The sequence below is a fragment of the Haliotis asinina genome, chromosome 15 (genome assembly GCF_037392515.1).
Source record: "Haliotis asinina isolate JCU_RB_2024 chromosome 15, JCU_Hal_asi_v2, whole genome shotgun sequence".
Classification (NCBI taxonomy): domain Eukaryota; kingdom Metazoa; phylum Mollusca; class Gastropoda; order Lepetellida; family Haliotidae; genus Haliotis; species Haliotis asinina.
The window spans coordinates 37,110,868-37,132,546 of record NC_090294.1 but is presented as its reverse complement, the minus strand read 5'-3'; the positions used below and the strand labels follow the sequence as shown (position 1 = coordinate 37,132,546).

The 21,679-nt window shown below is 37.7% G+C and overlaps 1 protein-coding gene across 1 annotated transcript; it reads right to left on the bottom strand.

The window, feature by feature from the left end:
- Positions 1-1,143: 1,143 nt before the first annotated feature.
- LOC137265443 (fucose mutarotase-like) lies at positions 1,144-8,203 on the bottom strand. The gene is made up of 6 exons (XM_067800842.1): positions 8,055-8,203; positions 6,043-6,111; positions 5,419-5,489; positions 5,069-5,170; positions 3,995-4,068; positions 1,144-2,568 (listed from the first exon to the last, which is right to left on the bottom strand). The coding sequence occupies exons 1-6, from the start codon at positions 8,134-8,136 to the stop codon at positions 2,517-2,519; spliced, it is 450 nt and encodes a 149-aa protein (XP_067656943.1). The 5' UTR covers positions 8,137-8,203; the 3' UTR covers positions 1,144-2,516.
- Between the last annotated feature and the right edge of the window lie 13,476 nt (positions 8,204-21,679).

Here is a 21,679-nt window from a genome sequence, read left to right as displayed (position 1 = left end):
GATTGCACTTACCTTCCATTCATCAAATTTAATGACATATTTGAACTGGAATGATTGCAAATAACAAACACAATTTTAGCATAATTGTCTATCAGAAACCTGAAGCTGAGTTCAATACCATTCTCTTTAGACCCACTTATTGTGTACCAGTGGAAAATGACGATGCTGTCAGAATGACTTATCAACATAACAGTTCCTTCCATTCGATTACACGAAACCAGCATGAGTGATTAAAGCTTCACTCTTGATTAGTGTCGTATTGTCTCCCTCAGAATCCATCATGATTTGAAGTATTTAGTTGACTATTTTTATTTTAATGGGCAAACTACTAATTTTGATCCTTGAAACTTCTGTTTGCAACAGTTTGGGGTTGGTATCTCTGCTATAGGAACGTAAATTCCTTCTCTGCTTGAAGCGTTTCATATAAATTGGCGCTGTTGTTATGGGCCTGTTGAACTTGTTGAGTGAGTGAGTGAGTGAGTGAGTGAATGGTTGGAACTTTATCACAGTGTTGTCACTGACCTACAGTGAATTGTTCATTGTCCTCAAGACAAGGCCTTATTAAGAATAAATATATTCTATGAAACAAATACATTTGTTTGTTTTCTTTCACATGTTGAATGAGTCAAAGGACTGTGTGACAACACAGATAAAATATCCACACAATACACTTTAGAGAGACCTGTGAAAACCCTGGTTAAAATTGATCTTTAACTCATGTGACTAATGGGATCAAGTGGTCAGGCTTGCTGACTTGGCTCACACATCGTATCCCTACTGCATAGATCATTGGACTGAGTCCCGACTTGGTTTTTCTGCCATATAGCTGGTACAGTGCTGTATGGTTTTTGAAAGGCATTTAGAAGCTGAACAAACATGAATATATAACATGTTTAATAGACAACAACTTCTTTTTATTCTTTTCATGATGTTTCAGAGCTAATTCTTGCTCCTCAGCATTCATCTAATGAAGTAGCGAAAAACTGCTCTGAAACATCACGTAACGAATAAAACATTATCAATCGTTATCAATAAAGCATGTCATGTATTCATTGCTTTTAAAGAAACAAGAAATGAAACACAGCATCAACATTCAACAAAGCTAAAATCTTGCAGTGTAAAATCAAACTCAAATCCTCCTCACATATTTAAAAAAGTATCTTTATTCCAAAATATAATCCCCCTGACAAAAAGTCATTATATAGGCTCCAACAAATAATTCAGACAACAAGAACAGCTCACCCAGCAGAGCTAGGAGAGAAACCATTACAAAATTACTCCCATCTTGACACAAATCAAAACACACATTTGCAGTGATGAGAATTTGTGTTTTCACCCATACCCATTCTCATCCCTGCATTAAACAAATATTCTTCACAACCAAGTCATCCAAATGTAGCTACTCCTTGCATTATCAGTTGTCATGTTGTACTCCGGTTACAAAGATATTGTTATTTACTGTGAGACCATCAAACCATCATGATTCCATGCAACAATAAATGTCCTTGAATTCTTATGTTTCTTGTTAGAGGAAACTGCACTGTGCAAGCAAGAAAGGCTTGTTTGATTGTGATTGGGATCCTGGGGATTTATCTATGCAGTATATGACATTTCGTACCAAAGGTCTCGGTCATGTCTAACAATGTCTTAGCTAAGATACATAGAAGTCAAACTTACGAATACTATGAAGCATCTCTACACAATGGAGGAAACCACTGCTGCACTTTCACCAACACATTACGATCATAGTACACAAAAAAATATATGTGAAGGAAGGAAGGCCATATGTGTTTTACTAAACTGGAATGGATTTCCAAATATGCAAATTCGGAATTATGCACTGAACTAGTATAAGTGTGCTCAATTACTTCTGCAACTGTTTTGAACTGAAAGGAAATCAGTTTATTAACAGGAAAAGCACAGAATACAATTAAATTTGAAATTTAAAGAATACTTGATTTCCACATTAAAGCAGGACAATTATTCAGATTACCTACAATCACATGGCTCCTATTTTGCTACAGCTATGGTCACTGGAATTGCCAAAAGAGACTAAGTGTCATTGGCTGAAAGTTATTTTGAATATTCATGGTGTATGTATAGAGAAGAATTTCACCTGAGGGAAACTTCAACCTGATTATAAGGTCCAACCAAAAAGGACCACTTTTGATTTCCAGTTCCTTGAGAACTGTTTCCACTATTATGTCACCTCTGTTATCATTGCAGAATGACAGACAATACTATAAAACAAATGCATGTACATATACTTGAAATCTGACAGACATGTACCCCATAACCAGCTCAGCATGGTCACATACCTGCCCTCTTTAGTTCTATGATCCCTTAGTGAGGGACACCTTCATGCAGACCAGTTTGAGCAAAAAGTAACAAACCCACATTTGATTGAGCATCAATCATTTTCATATAATCAGATATTCATAAGTTTCTATATAAAATGTGTTAGGAGTTATTCTTTCATTGCACATGTACTTGATTTCTTCTGCTTCAGTAACTGTCTATAAGCAGACTCCTTTCTTCAGAATGATGTTACCATATTGAGCAGTTTCACTGAAAAGATAAATTAATAACATTTTATGGGCATATAAAATGTATTGAGTATTAAATGCACTAAATACAGCCTTATCTCCATTCAATATGTATATCATATGCAGAGATGCCAACTTCAAAGTGCTGCAAATAGTAGTTTCAACAATCCAAATTATTAGTTTGACAATAAAATAAGTAGTGCAGTAGATACGTAAAATCACAAAGGTATTGAAATCAGCATCAGCTTTCTGATAGACAATTTCGCTAAAATTACTTTCGTTGCGCACTGATGCAAATTCTAATAAATTTTCTTAAATTTCATATAATTTCTAATGCAATCATACGGTCATAGTTTGAGGCTAAAATGCGTAGTGACTATGATTGAATCTGAGAGGTTGGCATCTTTGCATATGTCATGGTGCATAATGCTGGTTGCTTGTACACAGAATTGAAAGACAAGATGCATATGCTGAAAGATCTAACATATTTTGCTAGCATTTTAAGGTGCCACTGGCGGCGACAACTGGCATCAGATAGTTGACCCAACTCTCAACCCTGGGAGCCTGGTAGGCTAATTCCAGATGACAAGGTTTAGTTGGTTGGTTCAACTCACTCAGCATTATTCCAGCTATATGTAAATAATCAAGTCTTCAGACAATCCAGTGATCAACCGCATGAGCATTAATCTATGATGATGACGTGTGTCTATCAGGGGTACCAGACGTTTACTTTTCAACTAATGTAAGTTAAACGTTTCAATCACATTACCTTTGAGTGTGAAAAACTGACATTCACTCCATGTGGTTGTGTCAGATGAACATATAATCTGTCACAGCACTGAGCAAAGCAAATTGAGCAGCATCTTTTAAATGTGAATTTCCAAATAGAAATAATAAAGGCAGATTTGAAGTGGCAGAGAAATTAAGCTGAATCAACTTACAGCTATGATCTGATTATCTTAGTCAATGTGGCTGTCTATTGAACTTACACATCCTTATTTAGATGAACTAAACTACCTGAAGCTTAGATATACACTGTTCCATATTAAGTGACTAATTATCTCCCTTTGACCATGAAATTGTCTTACTTGTTAGAGGCAGGCTCAGATTGATTTGTGGGCAGCTTCAGTATTTCCTCAAACACGCTTTATGAATATTCTTTCACAAATCCCATCAAATCACTCTCCATACCCCTCCCCTTAATAACTGTCTACACCTCTTGTTAATTTTGGGGCATAAATATCAAGAGAAAGGCACTTTGCTAATCTTATTATGCTTCTCTCAAACTCTAAAGAGTGATAAAATCTTTCCGACCACCACTCTTTAACGATGTTTTTAAAGCAACCAGACACGACCTTTCTTAAATGACCAGTATCAAAGGTTAGTTTTAAATCTGATAATCCTGTATTGATATTGTAGGTGTTTGAGTCATGCCTACTTCCACATACCCTGTGTGCACAATGGCAAAAGCTGTCTTGGCTCTTTCATAAAACTGAAACCTCTCTATAAGCTCAACAGGAACCTGTAATATCAAATGAAACAAATTCATAATTTCTTGACGGAAAATGCCCTTTTGAATAACACTTCTTTAAAGATCATATTCCATTACAAATTGAGTGAGTATGATTATACACTGATTTTAGCAACATTCCAGCAATATTGCAGCAGGTCCCTCACAGAGCCTGAATCAATGAGTTTAAGGGAAGGTACTGTATGACCCTGTTGTCTCAGTCCATGTATTTTGATGGGTGGAGTTGCAGTTGTTTTGCATGAAACATAGCAACAGTTTGGTCAGCCTCTAATCCACAATGTCTGTTCACAGCCACCCTTAGCCAAAAAATGATTCAAAGAAGGAAAGGGTTAGCTTTGTGAAGGGAACTGAAGAACTATGCTGGTGAAGGCAGCCTATGGTTAGAGACAATAAAGTGTCTTGTGCCTATTACAATAAACGTGAGGCTGGTTTGCTGCTTAACACTGCACCCAGCCATATTCCAGGTGGTGGTCTGTAAATAATTAGGTCTGGACCAGGCAATCCAGTGATCAACAGCATGATGATAGATCTACGCAATTGGAATACAATTACATGTGTCAACCAAGTCAGCGTGTCTGACCATCCGATCCCATTAGTTGCCTCTTAGGACAAGCATGGGTTACCGAAGGCCACTACTCTAACCCAGACCTTCACTGGTAAAGGGAGTCTGCTGGCTGAGATATCAAAGCATGCACAGCGAAGAGTGTACTAAGGGATGAGAAATTGAAGGGTGAGGAACGGCTCTGCTAGAAAAAGCTGAAATTATGAACAGTGGCCAAAGACAAGAGTGGTAGAGGTGGTCAAAGGATTAAGGTGCCCAGAGGGTGCCAAGGTCCTAGATAACACTGGTGTCCAAAACTAACCAATGGCAAGGTCGGAGGATGAAATGAATGGGGCATCAACATGGATATAAAAATGTTCTCACCATAAGTCTGAATCTTACACCCAAGTAATTTCATCTCACAGAGGTATTACTATGAGTGGAACTTACTTCTCTGCCCTCTGCTTTGTTGATAATGGCCATGTATTTGTCCCAGACTGGGGTTGGGAGGTTCTTTGCCTTGTCTGATTCAACAAGATCCATTCTGCCCACCTGAAACAACAACGTAACCATTTGGGTTATTCCACATCATACAGTCACTTGAGTTTCACACAATGTCTAGCTTTATTCCAGTCCACTTGTGAAGGTTAGGTTTAGAACTCCGTCACTCACTTTATTCTAGCCATTGCAGGGTGGGGTACACTAGAAATACACTTCACTAGCAGTGCCCATACAGGGTGTCTAACATTTTGACAGACAATGAATGCCTTTTATCATGGTTATTTACACTTCATGCTTACCGGTTTGTCAACATATTGGTCCAAGGTGAATAGCTCTAAAACTCCTTCTAACAGTGAAGGGATATCAAGTCCTGAAAAATAATCACCTACATATACGCAACTTTCAGGACATAATATGACAGGTATCTGCACTTTAAGTTGAATTCAATAATTATTTGTTTGTACTAGCAACTATCACCAAGTCAAAAATGATCCTAGAGATCAAAACATGAAATTACAGTTCAGAGTGAGAGAGTCATTTTTGTTTTCCATCGCTTTTTAGCAATATCACGGTGCAAGACACCAGAAATGGCCTTTACACATTGTACCCATGTAGGAAATCAAACCCAGGCCATCAGTGTGACAAGCAAATGCTTTAACCACTAGGCTACCCCACCATCCCAACAACTCATCTATAAAATATTTTAACTTTTGGGGGGATAATTTAGTTCAACTTTTCACAGTAAATGTGTTTGTGAACACAAAAAAGATACAAGATACAGATTATTGGTACAGATTCTGATAAAGGTGTCACCTAATATACATTACATTTGATGCCATATTGACGATTTATAGAAAAAAACAGTGTTAGGTGAGCTCAACATTCATGCATGTAGACAAGCATCATCTTCAAATATATCTCACCATCAGCGCGTAGCTCCCGAGGACCGCTTCTACAGATAGAAGATGAAGGGAAGTGAGCATCTGCAAATACTAAAACAAAACAAAAGGCGATGAGTGACGTATACATCAAGTTCAGAAATATCTGGATGCCATGTATACCAGGAAATGTATTATCCTTTGAAGCAATCTGACTCTTGAATCAGGTTTTACAACCTAAAGCCTTGTCCAGGTTTTGGTTACAGAGTACAACTGTGAACTGTAGCTAGTGAGTTTGGTTTGATGCTGCTTGGAACAGTTATCCCATTTACATGATGATGATCATGACACCACTTCGATGGAATGTGCAGTGCAGATAAACTAAATAACGTAATTGAGACAAATCTGAGCGGAGAACACAATGGTTTCTAGCATGCCTTAGAGTAGCTTCTGTGCACTGAGGCACCTAAATAAACATACAACAACCTAACCATTTGTGTAGTTAATGTTCTCAGAGCTAGCAAATGTGCAACCCAATGCCCCATCAACAGGCCAATATGAATTAAACGTCCCCTGAGACCAATGAGCACTCCAATACCCCAACAAAGACCAATGTGCAACCCAATGCCCCAACAAGCCATTTTGTAGTCAATGTTCCTACAGGTTTGAGTGCAACCCTACCTCCCACAAGTCTATGTGCAAGTAATGTTCCAAGAGTCCAATGTACAACCCAATGGCCCATCAGGCTTATTGTAATCAATGTTTCCAGGGGCTGATGTGCATCCCCTTCCCTTTACAAGCTGACCTATGTGTAATCAGTGTTTCTGGAGGTCAATGTGCAACCCCTACCCCAACCCTCATATGAAATGAGACATCCGGTCTTTGTAATCGAACTGTTTGTTAACTGACTGAATTGCCTGCAGCATCACTGGTATGTATCAGTTATCAGACAAACACAATATTGTTTGAATGACCTTAATCAAATAGATCTTGTCCAAATTCTCTAATCAATTCAGGGTGTTACATTGCAATTGATTTCAAGTACACTGTCAGGATCACAGGTCAGGTTAGGGTTAGGGTTAGGGTTAGGGTTAGGCTGACGCCGTCGGTTCTAAATGCATTCCCGTGCTTGAAATACTCAATAACACCCGGAAATTGGCCAACACATGATATTTATCTCCTAAAACAAAAACTCTTAAGAGGGGATATTTATAATAAACCAAATGTCAGGTATCGTAAATGTAATAATTACATATTATAATATCCATCTCTGTATGTATAATATATCATCATCCACTGGAGATACTGCTTTTGTGAGATAAAAAGATATCTCCTGATAGATAACATTTTGACAGTAGATTTTGTATAATGCCCTGATGTAATCAATTCCATGAATGACTTCAAAACCTGATGACATCACAATTTAATGACATCATAAACTTGATGATGTCACGATGCTGGGACATCACTGCACTACAAGTCTAATGGCAGTACCACATTTCACTGAAAACTAATGAAAAGTGACTTTTGACGACAAATAAAATACTACCTCACTGTCATCTGATATCAAATATTTTTTAAAAAGCACTTGTTGACAAAAGTAACTTTACAACCCGTGATTAAATAAATGAGATCAGTATACACTTACTGATTCCCAAGCGAAATAAGATACAGTCACGTGAAATGGCGCACAGAAGTTAAAGTGACCATTTTCAATTACCCTGAAGCAAAGTTAACAACAAGTCCAGGCTTCTAGTGTTGTACTTTACGTAAAAAGTATCGTGGGCTCCATTTCATTATTTTGACCAATATCAAACGAAAAGATATGGTAAACATTTAAATCATTTAATGTCAGAACAATAATCTCTTGCATTATTTCAACACTGACTTGCAACAGACCCCGGGCCAAAGTTGTTTTGATGAAGCCTAGAGTCTGCTATCAGTAACTCAGATCTGTTATGTAGCGTCTTGTTGCTCGTTCATTCGGCTGTGCATGGACCTTCGTGTAATCTAGTGTACTGAATTTAAAAATTTAACACATCGATAAAAAAATATACCTATCTCGTCTCCGTGTCCCATCAGTGCAAGCACGTGAAGCAAATCCGGGGAAATGATGTTTGGTATTTTCTTCAGAGGCATGACGATCTAAATATTTATCCCCAACTTCTGGCGACCTTTGACACTCTTGACTTGACGAGGAGATACTACTTGTGGAACAATTATCTGACATTCGTTATGTGACAAGGAGGCGTCTGTTGAATGTTCTTTTAATTTGTGTTGTAATAGCCTTATAAGTTTAAAAGTTTTATATCATCCCGTCTTTGATGCTCACTATTTGGTGGACAGATACATACAACGTGACTTTATGGCAAATGACATTTCTATAATCACTGTCCATATCGTAGATGTTGCAATGTACAGTACATATAACATACGTATCAGCGATGTGGGGCATTTTACTACAAAACCAGACAACATGACACCAGCATCACAAAGTCGGTTTTGAATAATCACACCTATATTATGTCCTCTCCCGTGTTTGCGTGACTCTTTCTTACATTTTTAACAGGATGAAAGAAGTGGCAAGGAATATGAGTTATGTCCCTTAGGGTGTCGTCTGCTCATCTTCTGAGCATGACAATGTCTCCGAAACGACAATGTATTGTATTTACTTGAAGACTAGATAATAGAACTAGATGTTATCTTGGCTAACATTTTGGACAGATTTCAAAGGTAAGCAGTGATGTCACCTTTTGTGAAAACAACGATAGAAAAAAATAGTGAGGTGTTTTATGAAAGGATATATTTTCAACTTTGATGTTACGGTCGACAGGCATTTTATACACTAAAAAGGCCATGGGTCTAAAAGACAGACGAACCGTGGGTGCTTGATCATGAATTACGCCTGCCATTAGAAGTTGATTGCAGTATAAATTCAGAAATGGATTGTATCCGATATTAACGTTTGCAGATGAATTAATTTTAAGATGGTTTGATAAACTTGCTTGATATCCATTCCATTAAAGAAAATGTGTATAAAATATCGCTCCTCTTCATCGTCCCAACATCTAAATGCTACCCAAAGAAGAAACAATTCCAGTCAAAACTGGAACAGTGCTATAACTATAAAAAAAAAATTGATATACGTTTGGATATACATATTCATTAGAGTTTAGTACTTTATGTCAAGTCTTTTTCACATTTATTAGGAACTAACGATATCTCCAATCGCTAAGGATATCTGTATTATATTTTAAGATAATATAAGTCACTAATGTATTTTAGATATTGGTAAGTACTGAAAAAAGAACTACTGATGTTTTTGAATGTTAGTAATGTATCACGAAAATAAAATATTTCCTCATATTTCTAAATGCATTATATTGAAGTAATTAAACTACCAAACAATTACCATATCTGACATATTCATGTTCGAAATTAATTCAAAATATCTTACATTCAATTCAATATATCTTCTAACAATTTATACATATCCACTAATGTATTGCAGACGTCGTTACCTGTGTCTTATGTGCACCTAAACCTTATTTCAAGATAAGTGGCCTTAAAGATTTGTGTATCTGTTAAATTAGGACATAAACGTACTGTGTTGGGAAATTAGATGAATGTTATGCAGAACTGATATAGTCTCTAAATTTCGGTTCAAAATTAGATTTAGAGACTATTAATTCTGCACAACATTAATCTAATTTCCCAGCACAGTACGTTTATCTCCTAATTATTGCATGAAACTTTGCATAAAGATCCATTTTATCAATTATACTAGAAAAAAACGCATTTTTGTTCATTTCCAGAGTATATGTGCCCCGAAATAGAACAAATATCAGGAAAATATAAACGAAACGAAAAATCCAAGAAACAAAGACGTCTTTTTCTGTGGTTGAATTACAGCTCGAAGATCGAAAGCCGAAATGTGGCAAACATAAAATCATTAATGACCAACAAAAAGCCAACGAACAATTCAAGAATGGACAAGAATCAGTATCTGCTAATAATTTATAATGCAAATTAGCGAACTGGGAAATAACTCACAACATGGAGTTTGTCTAAATATGAACTATCAATAACAAACAGGTATTCATATCATATATACCCTTTGGTTATTCACAGCAATGATTCAGGGCTGCTGCAACAGATCGCTAGATTTCAGCGCAATATTATTTAAAATATTCGTTTAGTTAACTCCCCTGGTTGCCAGAGGAACATAACTGTCCTTCCTCTTCAACCCTCACTTTTGAAGTCCAGTAGAATTCTTAATACATAACGCACACAAATACACTTCACAGTTTCGAATTCTGCGGGAAATTCCCTGTTTCAAGATACCAGTATTTTAAAATGCTATTTAAAAAAAACAACAACAAACAATAAAACGATCTTTCTAAACTGTTATATTGTCAATACTGATAATTAGTATAGGCAATGACGTCCCTTTAATGTCACTTGTCACTTTTGTACCATTGTACTACTTTTGCCGTTCCCATGTGACATCTGAATAAAGTCTCGGGTCCCAAATGGTATATCTGGGGTAGCATTATGGTTAACGCGTTCACCGGTAACCGATAGCCCATTATGAGTACTATGCGTGAAGCCCGTTTCTGGTGTCCCCAGCTGTTATTTTGCTCTAAAATTGCTAAAAGCGGAGTAAAACATAGTCATTCACGACAAAATCGATATTTTTATTTGTTAACGAGCCAGCAAATCCAAAAGCTGAATAAATGTTTCATTTCTGGAGACAGAACCTGTATGTAGTTTGTCTGGAAACCAGATTTGAACCAGATACAATTATGTCACTTCACATAAAACCATACTCACTCACCCAACAATGGGACCAAAGCCCTCTATGAAGACCACTAAAACTGTAATGCTTATTCTCTGTGATGTTATGCCTCTATCAATGTCGGGAAAATGGGGGGACAGTACAAGTCCTTCACAAAAGGCTGAAGATTAACTTAGTCTGTTCACTAGCGACAGATAATTGCTCGTTGTTAACAAACTGTATATAGGGCTGTATAAGCTCTCTTGGTCCATGTTCATGTATGCGCGTATGTGACCTTCATAGCGTTCGTAGCACTACGACAATCGTAAGTCTATGTTAAACTATGGGAGTTACGATCATCTTAGCCCTACGACAATCGGAAGTCTATGTTAAACTATGGGAGTTACGATCATCTTAGCGCTACGAGTGAGTGAGTGAGTTTAGTTTTACGCCGCACTCAGAAATATTCCAGCTATATGGCGGCGGTCTGTAAATAATCGAGTTTGGACCAGACAATCCAGTGATCAACAACATGAGCATCGATTTGCGCAATTGGGAACCGATGACATGTGTCAACCAAGTCAGCGAGTCTGACCACCCGATCCCGTTTGTCGCCTCTTACGACAAGCATAGTCACCTTTTATGGCAAGCATGGTTTGCTGAAGACCTATTCTACCCCGGGACCTTCACGGGTCTCTTAGCGCTACGACAATTGGAAGTCTATGTTAAACTATGGGAGTTACGATCATCTTAGCGCTACGACAACCTGAAGTCTATGTTAAACTATGGGAGTTACGATCATCTTAGCGCTACGACAACCTGAAGTCTATGTTAAACTATGGGAGTTACGATCAGCGCTAGGATTGCTTTAAGGCAAGGGACCCAAGTCTGTCATCAACAGCCAGTGCAGGCTGTTCTGGCCAGTTATTCTTGTATACTATGAATTATCTGGAAATAATTTCAACCGAAATTTCAACAGTTGCCATGACAACAGCCCTGAATGCAGAAACAGATGAATACATTCCTTAGATCCGTTCATGTTTCCTCAGATTTTTCTAAAAAAAATAAATAAATGTAATTTCTTCTTGGAGAAGGCATTCTAAGTCTGGATACCTTAATACCCGAAGAAGTTGACAGCATGACGGCATCAGAATATGCTGAAGTTAGAAGAACAGCGTCAAAACACCGGGAAGTCACGATGTCACGCTGGTTTGACATGAGTAAATTCCCATCCGCAACACTAGTACTCTCAGTGGTCACCAAGACCGATGGAGTCCCGTAAGCGAGGTGAACTGCGTCCATTATGCGCTCAGGATCCGCCTTGATAATATTGTTAATTTGAAAAAATATTTTTACTTCCGAGTTATGGTCCAAATCCTTGATTCATGCATTTCAAAAAATAAGTTACGTGGTTTTTTGCTAGTGCACGTATCCGCAATAGGAAATAACATGTTTAATGACTAACAGTTTTGTGTTTGGAGAATAAAACCTTTTTGTATTTTAGTGAATAATATGTTGATGCTAGATTAATGCGTTTATATGAGTGAGGGGGGAGGGGGGGGGGGGGGAGGGTTTACACCAGAAAATGGGTTTCACACATTGTACATATGTGGGGAATCGAACCCTGGTCTTCGGCATGACGAGCGAACGCTTTCACTACTAGGCTACCCGGCAGCCCCCGCGTTTGCATGAGTATCAACAAATGTGAATATAAAAGTCGTGTTTAGGGAATAAACCTCGTGGTGGAATACAGCTAGAGTATATGGTTTGTGGAAAACTATTTATGTGTAGTAAATAAAACATTCCAGTGTAGAAGCACAAATGGACGAGAAAGCCTGGATAAAACAATAAAACGTTTGTACTGGCGAGAAACTGAGAAAATATTCTGCCATTTCTATGTTAGGGGACTTTTATTCGGAGGGATCGTTATATGGTTTGAATGACGCACCGTTAAACTAAAACTGCTTCGTATTGACTTATGACACATCTATTTGCATTTGCACGTGACTAGTGGTGCATATATTGAGCTACGGGTCTTGAGTCATATGATGAACACGGCCCGTTTTGACGCGAGTTTGGGTACGTCCTTTATTACGTGCTAGTTGAGACCAACCAATCGGCAAGTAGAGACTGCTGTATGTTACAACATTCATATTCCTAAAGTTCCTAATGTTCCAGTAAAACTTTAAATTCCACATCAGTATGATGTGATACAACGGAAACTATCTTGAGGTAGAATTTTGTGATGACAATGACAAATGTCTTTCTAGCTTCTTAATAGATTTACTTGCTTTCACCGAAAACGGAAAAAACGTTAATACCATTGAAATTTGATGTGGAAAATCATCAAAAGCCCTGTCAGGACAGGTTGTTCAATCAGAGTTAACGATAATTGATAATAGATCATAATATTATGATTGGTTATAAAAAATGTTAATATAGGTATTAATCGTTTATACGTGCTGATTATATACTTTTAACAATTAAAAAAAATAAGGGACCTGTACTTTCAAGGTACGACTGTCGAAATTGGGAGATATGTCGGATTGAATCAATGTTGATACAATGATAAAGGATGTTTTGAGAATGCATCACCACACTGATTTCATTTAAAGTAAAGCTGTCGTTTAGTTATCTCCCTTGTTCGGTGACTGGCGCATAACATGAAAATTTCAGGTTTTCAATTTTCTGTCAGTAGTGTGTGATTTGACCCCGAAAACCCTGACCATGCACAGATGCAAGAAAATGATCGGAAAAATGGTCTACAGTGATTTATCGAACAGCTTGAAAAAACGTCAAGATTCATAATGACACCCCATGCACGTGTAGGCGGCTCCCACTTTGTGGACTTGCTTCCCTTGCATTGTGTTTGCGTGTGGTGATAACGTGAAATGATGCTGCATACACAAGATGGATGTCATTGTAACGTTCCTCAACGGGTTTTCTTTCTACCAGAAGTTCAAAGTTCAGGTTCCCCTACTTTTTTGAAGAGTATATAACGTGACCCTGTAGAGATCCCTCATATCAACCAATTGCGGAATCTAAAGATGACGAGCTGAAGAAATTATTCACCGCTGCTTGAATGTAGCGAAAACGATGCAAAAGGAAAGTCTGTATTTCCTACATGTGTAATGCGGTATGATTTCAGCCCAGGAACTCTTTCCATGTTGGAACATAAGGGTTAAGATGAAACTCACCCACTCGTGAGTTCCTCGGAATACACCTTATACCGTTTACGTTATCAGTGAAACAACACACAATCTAGATCACAATTTCAACAAGGCTAGTTTGTATTTAATTATGAGCTTGAATAGAACCAGCTATATGATGCCTCGTGTTTTTCAATGAATGTTTGTAAGGAAAACGATCGCTGTGTACTAATAATTTATTGTTTCACAAAATTCAGAACGGATAAGAAAGTACCATTGCAATGTGCATGTTTACATACATTGATCCGGGTGAATGTACATTTGTATTTGGGAATTTATAAACAGAAAATCGCTGTGTGTGCAAGCGGTAGATATGCTTACACATTTACACTTTGGGAATTCTAACTACCGGGGTTACAGATAAATTGGCAACTGATAATTGTCTTTAAATATTCAATATATATACTTCCAGTGATACAGATTATTTGTCATTTTGGTAAATTCTGATTTGAACCTAAGTGGGTAACACGTGGCATAACACACAATGACCATGCGTTCCAAGTGTAATCATGTCATGAGTGTAGCTGTAGGCTTGTTTCTAAAATCTTTATTTCTTCATTGATTTCGTGGAAAATATGTTCATCATAAAATATAAATTATATCTTATTGTAAAACTCTAGATTTTTAGTTTTGAAATGATTGTCCAAACAGTGATTCGAACCTGACTGTTAATTTCGAGCTGTCAAAACATACAGGTACTAAGTGAACTACACACATGGGGTAGCGATTCAGAGAGTTATAGGATTGGAATTTCTACACACATCTGTGCACCAACAACTAAACATGATTTGGATATAGTAATGATTTATTTCGCTTATTTTCACACAAATATGAAGCCACGGAGCTGTGGTGATTATTATCACTGCTAAATACACGCGTTATATGTGCACATGAGTTTCCCTGGAGTGAGTGAGTGACTTTGGTTTTATGCCGCTTTTAGCAATATTCCAGCAATATCACGGTTGGGGAAACCAGACACTGGCTTCCCATATTGTACCCAGTGCTGACATTAACCCACGCTTGTCGTAAGAGGCGACTAACGGAATCGGATCGTCAGGCTTGGTTGACACATGTCATCGGTTCCCAGTTGTGTAGATGGATGCTCATGCTGTAAATCACTGGACTGTCCGGTGCAACTCGATTATTTACCGACCGCCACAAGAGCTAATATTGCTGAAAAAATAATTATTGTGGCAGTCATATGCATTTTCTAGTTTTCAACATTTTTTTAAAGCTTTAGTTGAAAAACATCTAAATGTAACACACATATTCAGCAGTACGTGTAATAAACAAAATACGCGTGAATCTTTGTTTGTGGAATAGATTCCTCACAAGACAGTCAATGATGATGATGATGATGATGATGATGATGATGATGATTAGTCAAAGATGCTGACACAGTGGACAAAAGACCACTTGAAAGCCGTCAGTTTCAAGAGTGTCCTGCTTGGATATGCAGTAGTGTGAATCACAATAAGATTTTGGACAAACATCGCTGACTTGGTTGACACATGTAATCGGTTCCCTTTTGAGCAGATCGATGTTCATGCTGTTGATCACTGGATTGTCTGGTCCACACTCGATTATTTAGAGACAGTCGCCATTAAGCGGGAATAATGCTGAGTGCGGCGTAAAACTAAACTCACTCACTCACTATATATATTTACCACCCACATAGTGTGCATTTCCAATTTCAGCCTTCTTGACATCACGAAGTCTATTCGAATCTTGAATCACGAAAGGTTGGCATTGGATATATAATTGCTAAACGTATCGGCCATACACACCTTGTGACGTCAAAGAGTGACTAAAAGTCTGATCCAGTCAAATCCGCATTTTCGCAATATCCGCCCCTACTTCGTTTTTCATCTTTTCCTTAACTTCTCAATTTCCATACACATTTCTAGAATTTCACGCACGTTGTTATCTCTTAGGAATATAGAACAATTGCATCATCTGATCTGACACTTAATCGCATTCCAAACTGAACTGCTCATGCTTGAAAATTCTACACGTTTTAACTACAGTTGTATTGAGAAGCGCATGTCTATCTTATTCACAACAGCCGTTTCGCATGGCCACTCGCTAACCTCTTTCACACAATGACGCTGCAAAATACCCAAGTCTTCTCGGGGAAATAAGTGTGTCACAGAAACCCACTGTCAGCCAGTCTCGAGGAATGTAGTACACTTCCTGACACACCTCTGTTGTGTTTGAGTACTTCTGACAAGGACAGGTAGTTAGATATCACTGCACGTATCACGCGTGTGGTGTCCATATAGATCTACAGTTATACTTTACGCCTACTATGGTTAAAATATGTCGTCGAATACTTTTTCGATTGATTATTTTTCAAATATAAAACGGTTAAACACCAAGACTCCATATATCTTTCAGGTGTGAATTTACCTCATATTCGCATTGTGCATTGCTACTTTTCTTTTGATATTTTCAATTCTTTACCCTGGTCCAGTCTCATGAATATTTTACACTGATAATTAGATATTATATACTTCCCATCAAAAGCAACATATGTCATTTTTGGGATTTCACTTTCTTAGTAAAGTACAAATTCTAGTACTCTTTGGTTGAGTCCCATCCGGGATTCGAACCCGCACCCTCAGAGTCAGGCACCTAATCGTCAGCACACAGCCACCGCGACTTCCACGTGTAATCATTCCCATCAAAAGTGTACACTCACTAGTGCAAATGTGGCATTTACTTCAGGCAACTGTTCCAAACTAGATTTGCAGATATATTCCATAGCGTTTACAGGTACTGTTAACACATGAACTGACGAATTGTAAAACAAATTCGAACAGTTGAAATGATTTTTGTCATGAGTTCAAGAATTAAATAATGTCTTAAAATTCTTATGAAAACCATTTGCAAGTTACTATTTTAGGGCATCCTGTACGACTAGACAGTTTAGTTTGGTCGTGATAACGATTGCGTGTGAAGTACTTCAAACACACCGTTTGATACTTTTCTACAGCGTAAATAATACGACAAACTTTAGATTCCTAGGGAGAAGATTTAAAGAATGGTTTATGTACTTTCCCAGGATTTTAAAAGACATAATGACATATCCTTTTGTCTAGTAACATCCGCTTGCAAAGGTATGACCATCGCAGTTTAATCACCAATTACAGGTGCAAACTAGGGTAGTCTTAAAACGTATCAGGTGAAACGGGAAATACAACGGAGGTTGGGCACGAAGTGTAGGCAGCATTCTTTTGTCGAGCTAACCTCAGTTGTATTAACAGGTTAGGTACTTTTTGACGCTTCCTTGTTTTCATTAAATGCGTTTGTCGAGTGAATGAATGATAGAGCACAGTTATCTAGACCGGAAGTGTTGCAAAATATGTCAAGTTATGACTTCTAGTTTTATGTAGTGCGCAGATAGACTATGGGTTGCATGCAAATTTTCAAATGAGAGATTTTACAAATGATTTTTGTGCCTATAACATGCACGTTTTAGTTACTGAAAACACTGCACTTCAAATGAACCTCCAAAACCGAAAATGTATGTATGTTTCTAAATAAGCAGCGTTTAAAAAGACACCTATGAAGGTCACGTATGAAAATTAAATAAGAGACGAAATTGCCGTTTCTTCTATGAACTATTTCACAAATGAATTTAATATATTTATGATTAGAAATTCGATCTGTTTGAAACCCATGCTTTGGTCGACGAACTTGATCTGGTCGTCAAATTTTGTTGCGTGAGTGAGTTTTGCCCTTTCACTCTAATCATATAACGAATGGTATAAATACACAATATTGATATGAGAGAACATTAGAGAAATCTCATGATCGTGAAATGAGTGAACTTGATTTTACACCACTTTTAGCAATATTTCAGCTCTATCACGGCGGGAGACACCAGAAATGTGCTTCACGTGACGAATCGAACCGGGTATTCGGCGTGACGAGAGAACGCTTTAACCACTGGGCTACCCATCCACCGGTGATTTTCTTAATGAATGTCATTTCCCTGCATGGATTTCAAGCATGACTCTCCAACCCTGGAGTGTAGGGCCCAGAGTCTTCTATTTCCAAACCGCTGTCATACACCTGAATGTTCCCGAGTGCGGTCACAAATCACGAATATTTTAATATTTAAACACTAATTACATAGAGTATTACAGTAGAATCTGTGGAACTAAAAGCACACTGGGCCACATTTGCAGTCAGGTATATTCAGAGATCACTTACATTGCTTTCAGCCTCACAATATTTCACCAGCAATAATCCCCAAATATGTGCTTCTGTCCAAAGTGGATTTAACGTTCGACCTGAAATGATTCCGGTTTAGGCAGGTTCAGCAAAATAAGCAGTAATAACAAGCCACAAATGTCTGCATAAGTATCAGAGTCCATGGCACGATTCAGATCTTATCGTAAGCACGCGTCCACAAATAATACATACTGTACAGCCAAAAAAGTCAACTCTGAATTTTTGTCAAGGTTATAAATAGAAGACATAAACATAAACTTTTATTTTTATGAGATTTCAGTTTTCGAAACGTGCCTTTCTCTTGCTGTTCATGTTAGCCAAAAGAAGATTCGTTTCCCTTTCTACACAAAATGATTTACGATTTGTGTTTTGACAGGGTAACGAATCTTGAATCTCCAGGAAACTATGTGAAGAATTTACATAAACTTTGTCCTTAACGTAGAAAGTCATCATGTCGGAGGTATCTTTGTTAGTTCCAATTACACTGAATAAAGGTTTACAGACAGTTCTTTTGTGTGTTTACAAATCAGCAGTTTAACAGCTAGGGAGGCTGCCTTTAAATGCGCAGATATGCAACAGTCAATTCTTCGATTGATATGACAGGGACGTGTTTCGCTTAAAATCTTCGTTAGAAAGACATATGTGCATAGATCAAACTCATTACAATATTTGAGGAACCGATTGTGACCATTTAGTAGGAAAATCATCTAGTTTTCGACCCGTAGGCCTCGACAGGACCTTACATGATAAAATCAATCTTTGATTGAGGGCGGGGTGATTTCGTCCTTTCTTTCATAGAAAATAGGGTTAGTTGTCCTACTAACGCTATTTCTCAGCGAGACTCGCCCGTGTGCAATATAAAATCGATGCTTCACGATATGGTATTCTCACCTTAGTTACCTGGGAAAGGTTGCGGATACACTGCGGTGTCCATCACGAACCATATTGTCAAACATGTGTTCTAAGCTTAAAACTCGCACTGATACGATGGTTTGGTAACAAGCAAACGTTCCAGTGCCCGTCCTAGTCGCTGGTTCCTGACAATATAGGACGTGATTGGTACTCAGAAGGTCAATCAATCCACGATTTCATATGTCATCGAAATATCACTTTTCCGGTTGTCACCAGTTGAAGAATCAATACACGATTTCACATTTGATACAAATAATACTTTTCCGGTAGTCAAAGGCGACAATTCTTGTGTTGGTAATGAAAGATTTTTTCTGCGTCGGTGCTTCTCCATGCAAAGGAAACTCATATTCTAAACACTGACACGTCCCGTGTATGATTTGCTTCAGTAACAGATGTATCACCCCTCGAGAACATTGTGTCATTATACATAAGTATGAGAGTATCATGCTTTCATGCATTCATGCATTCAGTGTCTGTTGCATTAACCTTAGAACCCTATTAATCCAGAATGGTTGGGCAAATCTCAAGCTCCAGATGAAACATATTTTGGACAAAATGTCAATCTAGAATAATGCCACGATCACCAGACTTGCTGGTTATCCGTATCTACAAGATGAATCAAAGATGTATTCTTTTCAAATAAAGTAATTGTAATTATTTCCTATTGCTGAAAAGTTTCAGATCTGTATCAACTCATAACGGCAATACCATATTTAAGCTATCCATCATTGTATCATGTTTCGCAAGAAAACCATTGAATTTGGACATCGAGATTTCAGCGTTGAAGTTCACTATATGTTACGAATAGAAGAATATCTAGTTTAATCGGGCAGACATTCTTTGAACGGGACTGTATTGTTTTGTTCAACACGTGAAAAACATTACATTTATTTCATTAATTAACTTTTTCGAATGTAAAAGCAATGTCGGTATGTCACCGTGACAAGACATGTAATTTCATGAGGTCCTGTCAACACGGAAGTGAATGACACATGTCCGTTTCATCCAGGTCATTCAGCTTCACTACAAAAGTAGCAAGTTAACAACAGGTTGTGTACGGATGATGAACTATTGTAAAGTACAGATCAGAAACGTAAGTATGTGTAGGTGGGGTTTTGGCACGATAAATCTTTGTTTGCGATTAACCCATTCAGTATTTGAAAAAATGTAAAGTAACGAAAGAACGAAATAGACACAGGTGAATTTTCTGAGAATATCTTATCTACCATCGCATATGAATTCCTGAATGTTCGAACATGAAACGAAATAATTTACGTTTCTGAAATCCCACCTTGTTGTGACTGATGTTAGGCCATCCATAATTCGTGGCAAGGAAATGTGTTACCTAATGTAATTAATTGTTATAGTTTAAAGTTTAGAAAAGTTGAAAAGTGAAATATGTAACCATTACAATACTCTCGGAGTACCGGACACTTTTCACTTCAATTCGCCGAACTCGGAAATAAATAAAAATAAGATTGAAATGAAATAATAATGCTAATAATAAATCAAACAAACTGGAGAATATTGGAATGGAGAGGGTTGCCAAAATTACCAGATCCATTACTGACACACCTCACACCTTCAGATTCTACACAGACACACGTACAGTTATGATGTGAGACAACGATGTTTGTCTGTTAGTATATTCTGATATGCGACAAGCATATTTAATTTGATAATAGTAACAGTCCGCCTCTATGGCGCTCATATCCTGGCACATTACCTACGTACATTACTGTTCCCTGTCATGGGACATCATCGTACTTTTTCAACTCCGTTGGGGTCATACAACCATGCTGCCTGTTACTCACAATGGACTGATCGCTCATGTTGTCAGCACATCCTCAGGTCTACCCATTTCACAGCTGGGTGAACTGATAGTTGTGATTATTAATTTAAAATTCTTAAGAATCGATTAATTTTACGATGATTTTGCATCCGCAATGCATATTGATTAAATTATTCAATCCCGTGTTTATACAATGCGTTGTACTCGTGTAATCTTTTCCTCTTTTTCAGAATTGGAACTCTGTCACAGCAATGTCGTGCAAGATTCCAATATACACCGTATGTTGGTTCGAATCCTTGGATCCAGTGACGGGTGGTTTGAATCCCAGTTTTGCTTTATTTGCGATTGGTTTGGCCGGTCCAATACCTTGTGGTATTCGGAAAGTCCTGTCTTAAAAGATGGCCTGCTACATCCCACCAACACTGAATCTGCTATATGGTGACAGTGCAACACGCGCTTCGTCATCAACATGTCACACATAAAATTTACAGTAACGTAGTGCCGGGCAAGTACAAATCTAATTAAATTGGAACTAGCATGTCACACGTCGACAAAACAAAATATATTTGAAAATTCACAGGGTAAATTTATTCAACTAACAGTTTTCAATTTGAAATTGTTGTGTAAATCTCATGGAGACGTTTCATCTTGAATAAAGAGCAAGCGGTCTGACAACTGACCAAATACAAGGTAAAACCTTCCGTTTGATATGGAGAAAAGAGACACCGATCTCACAATAGACCAAAGACAACA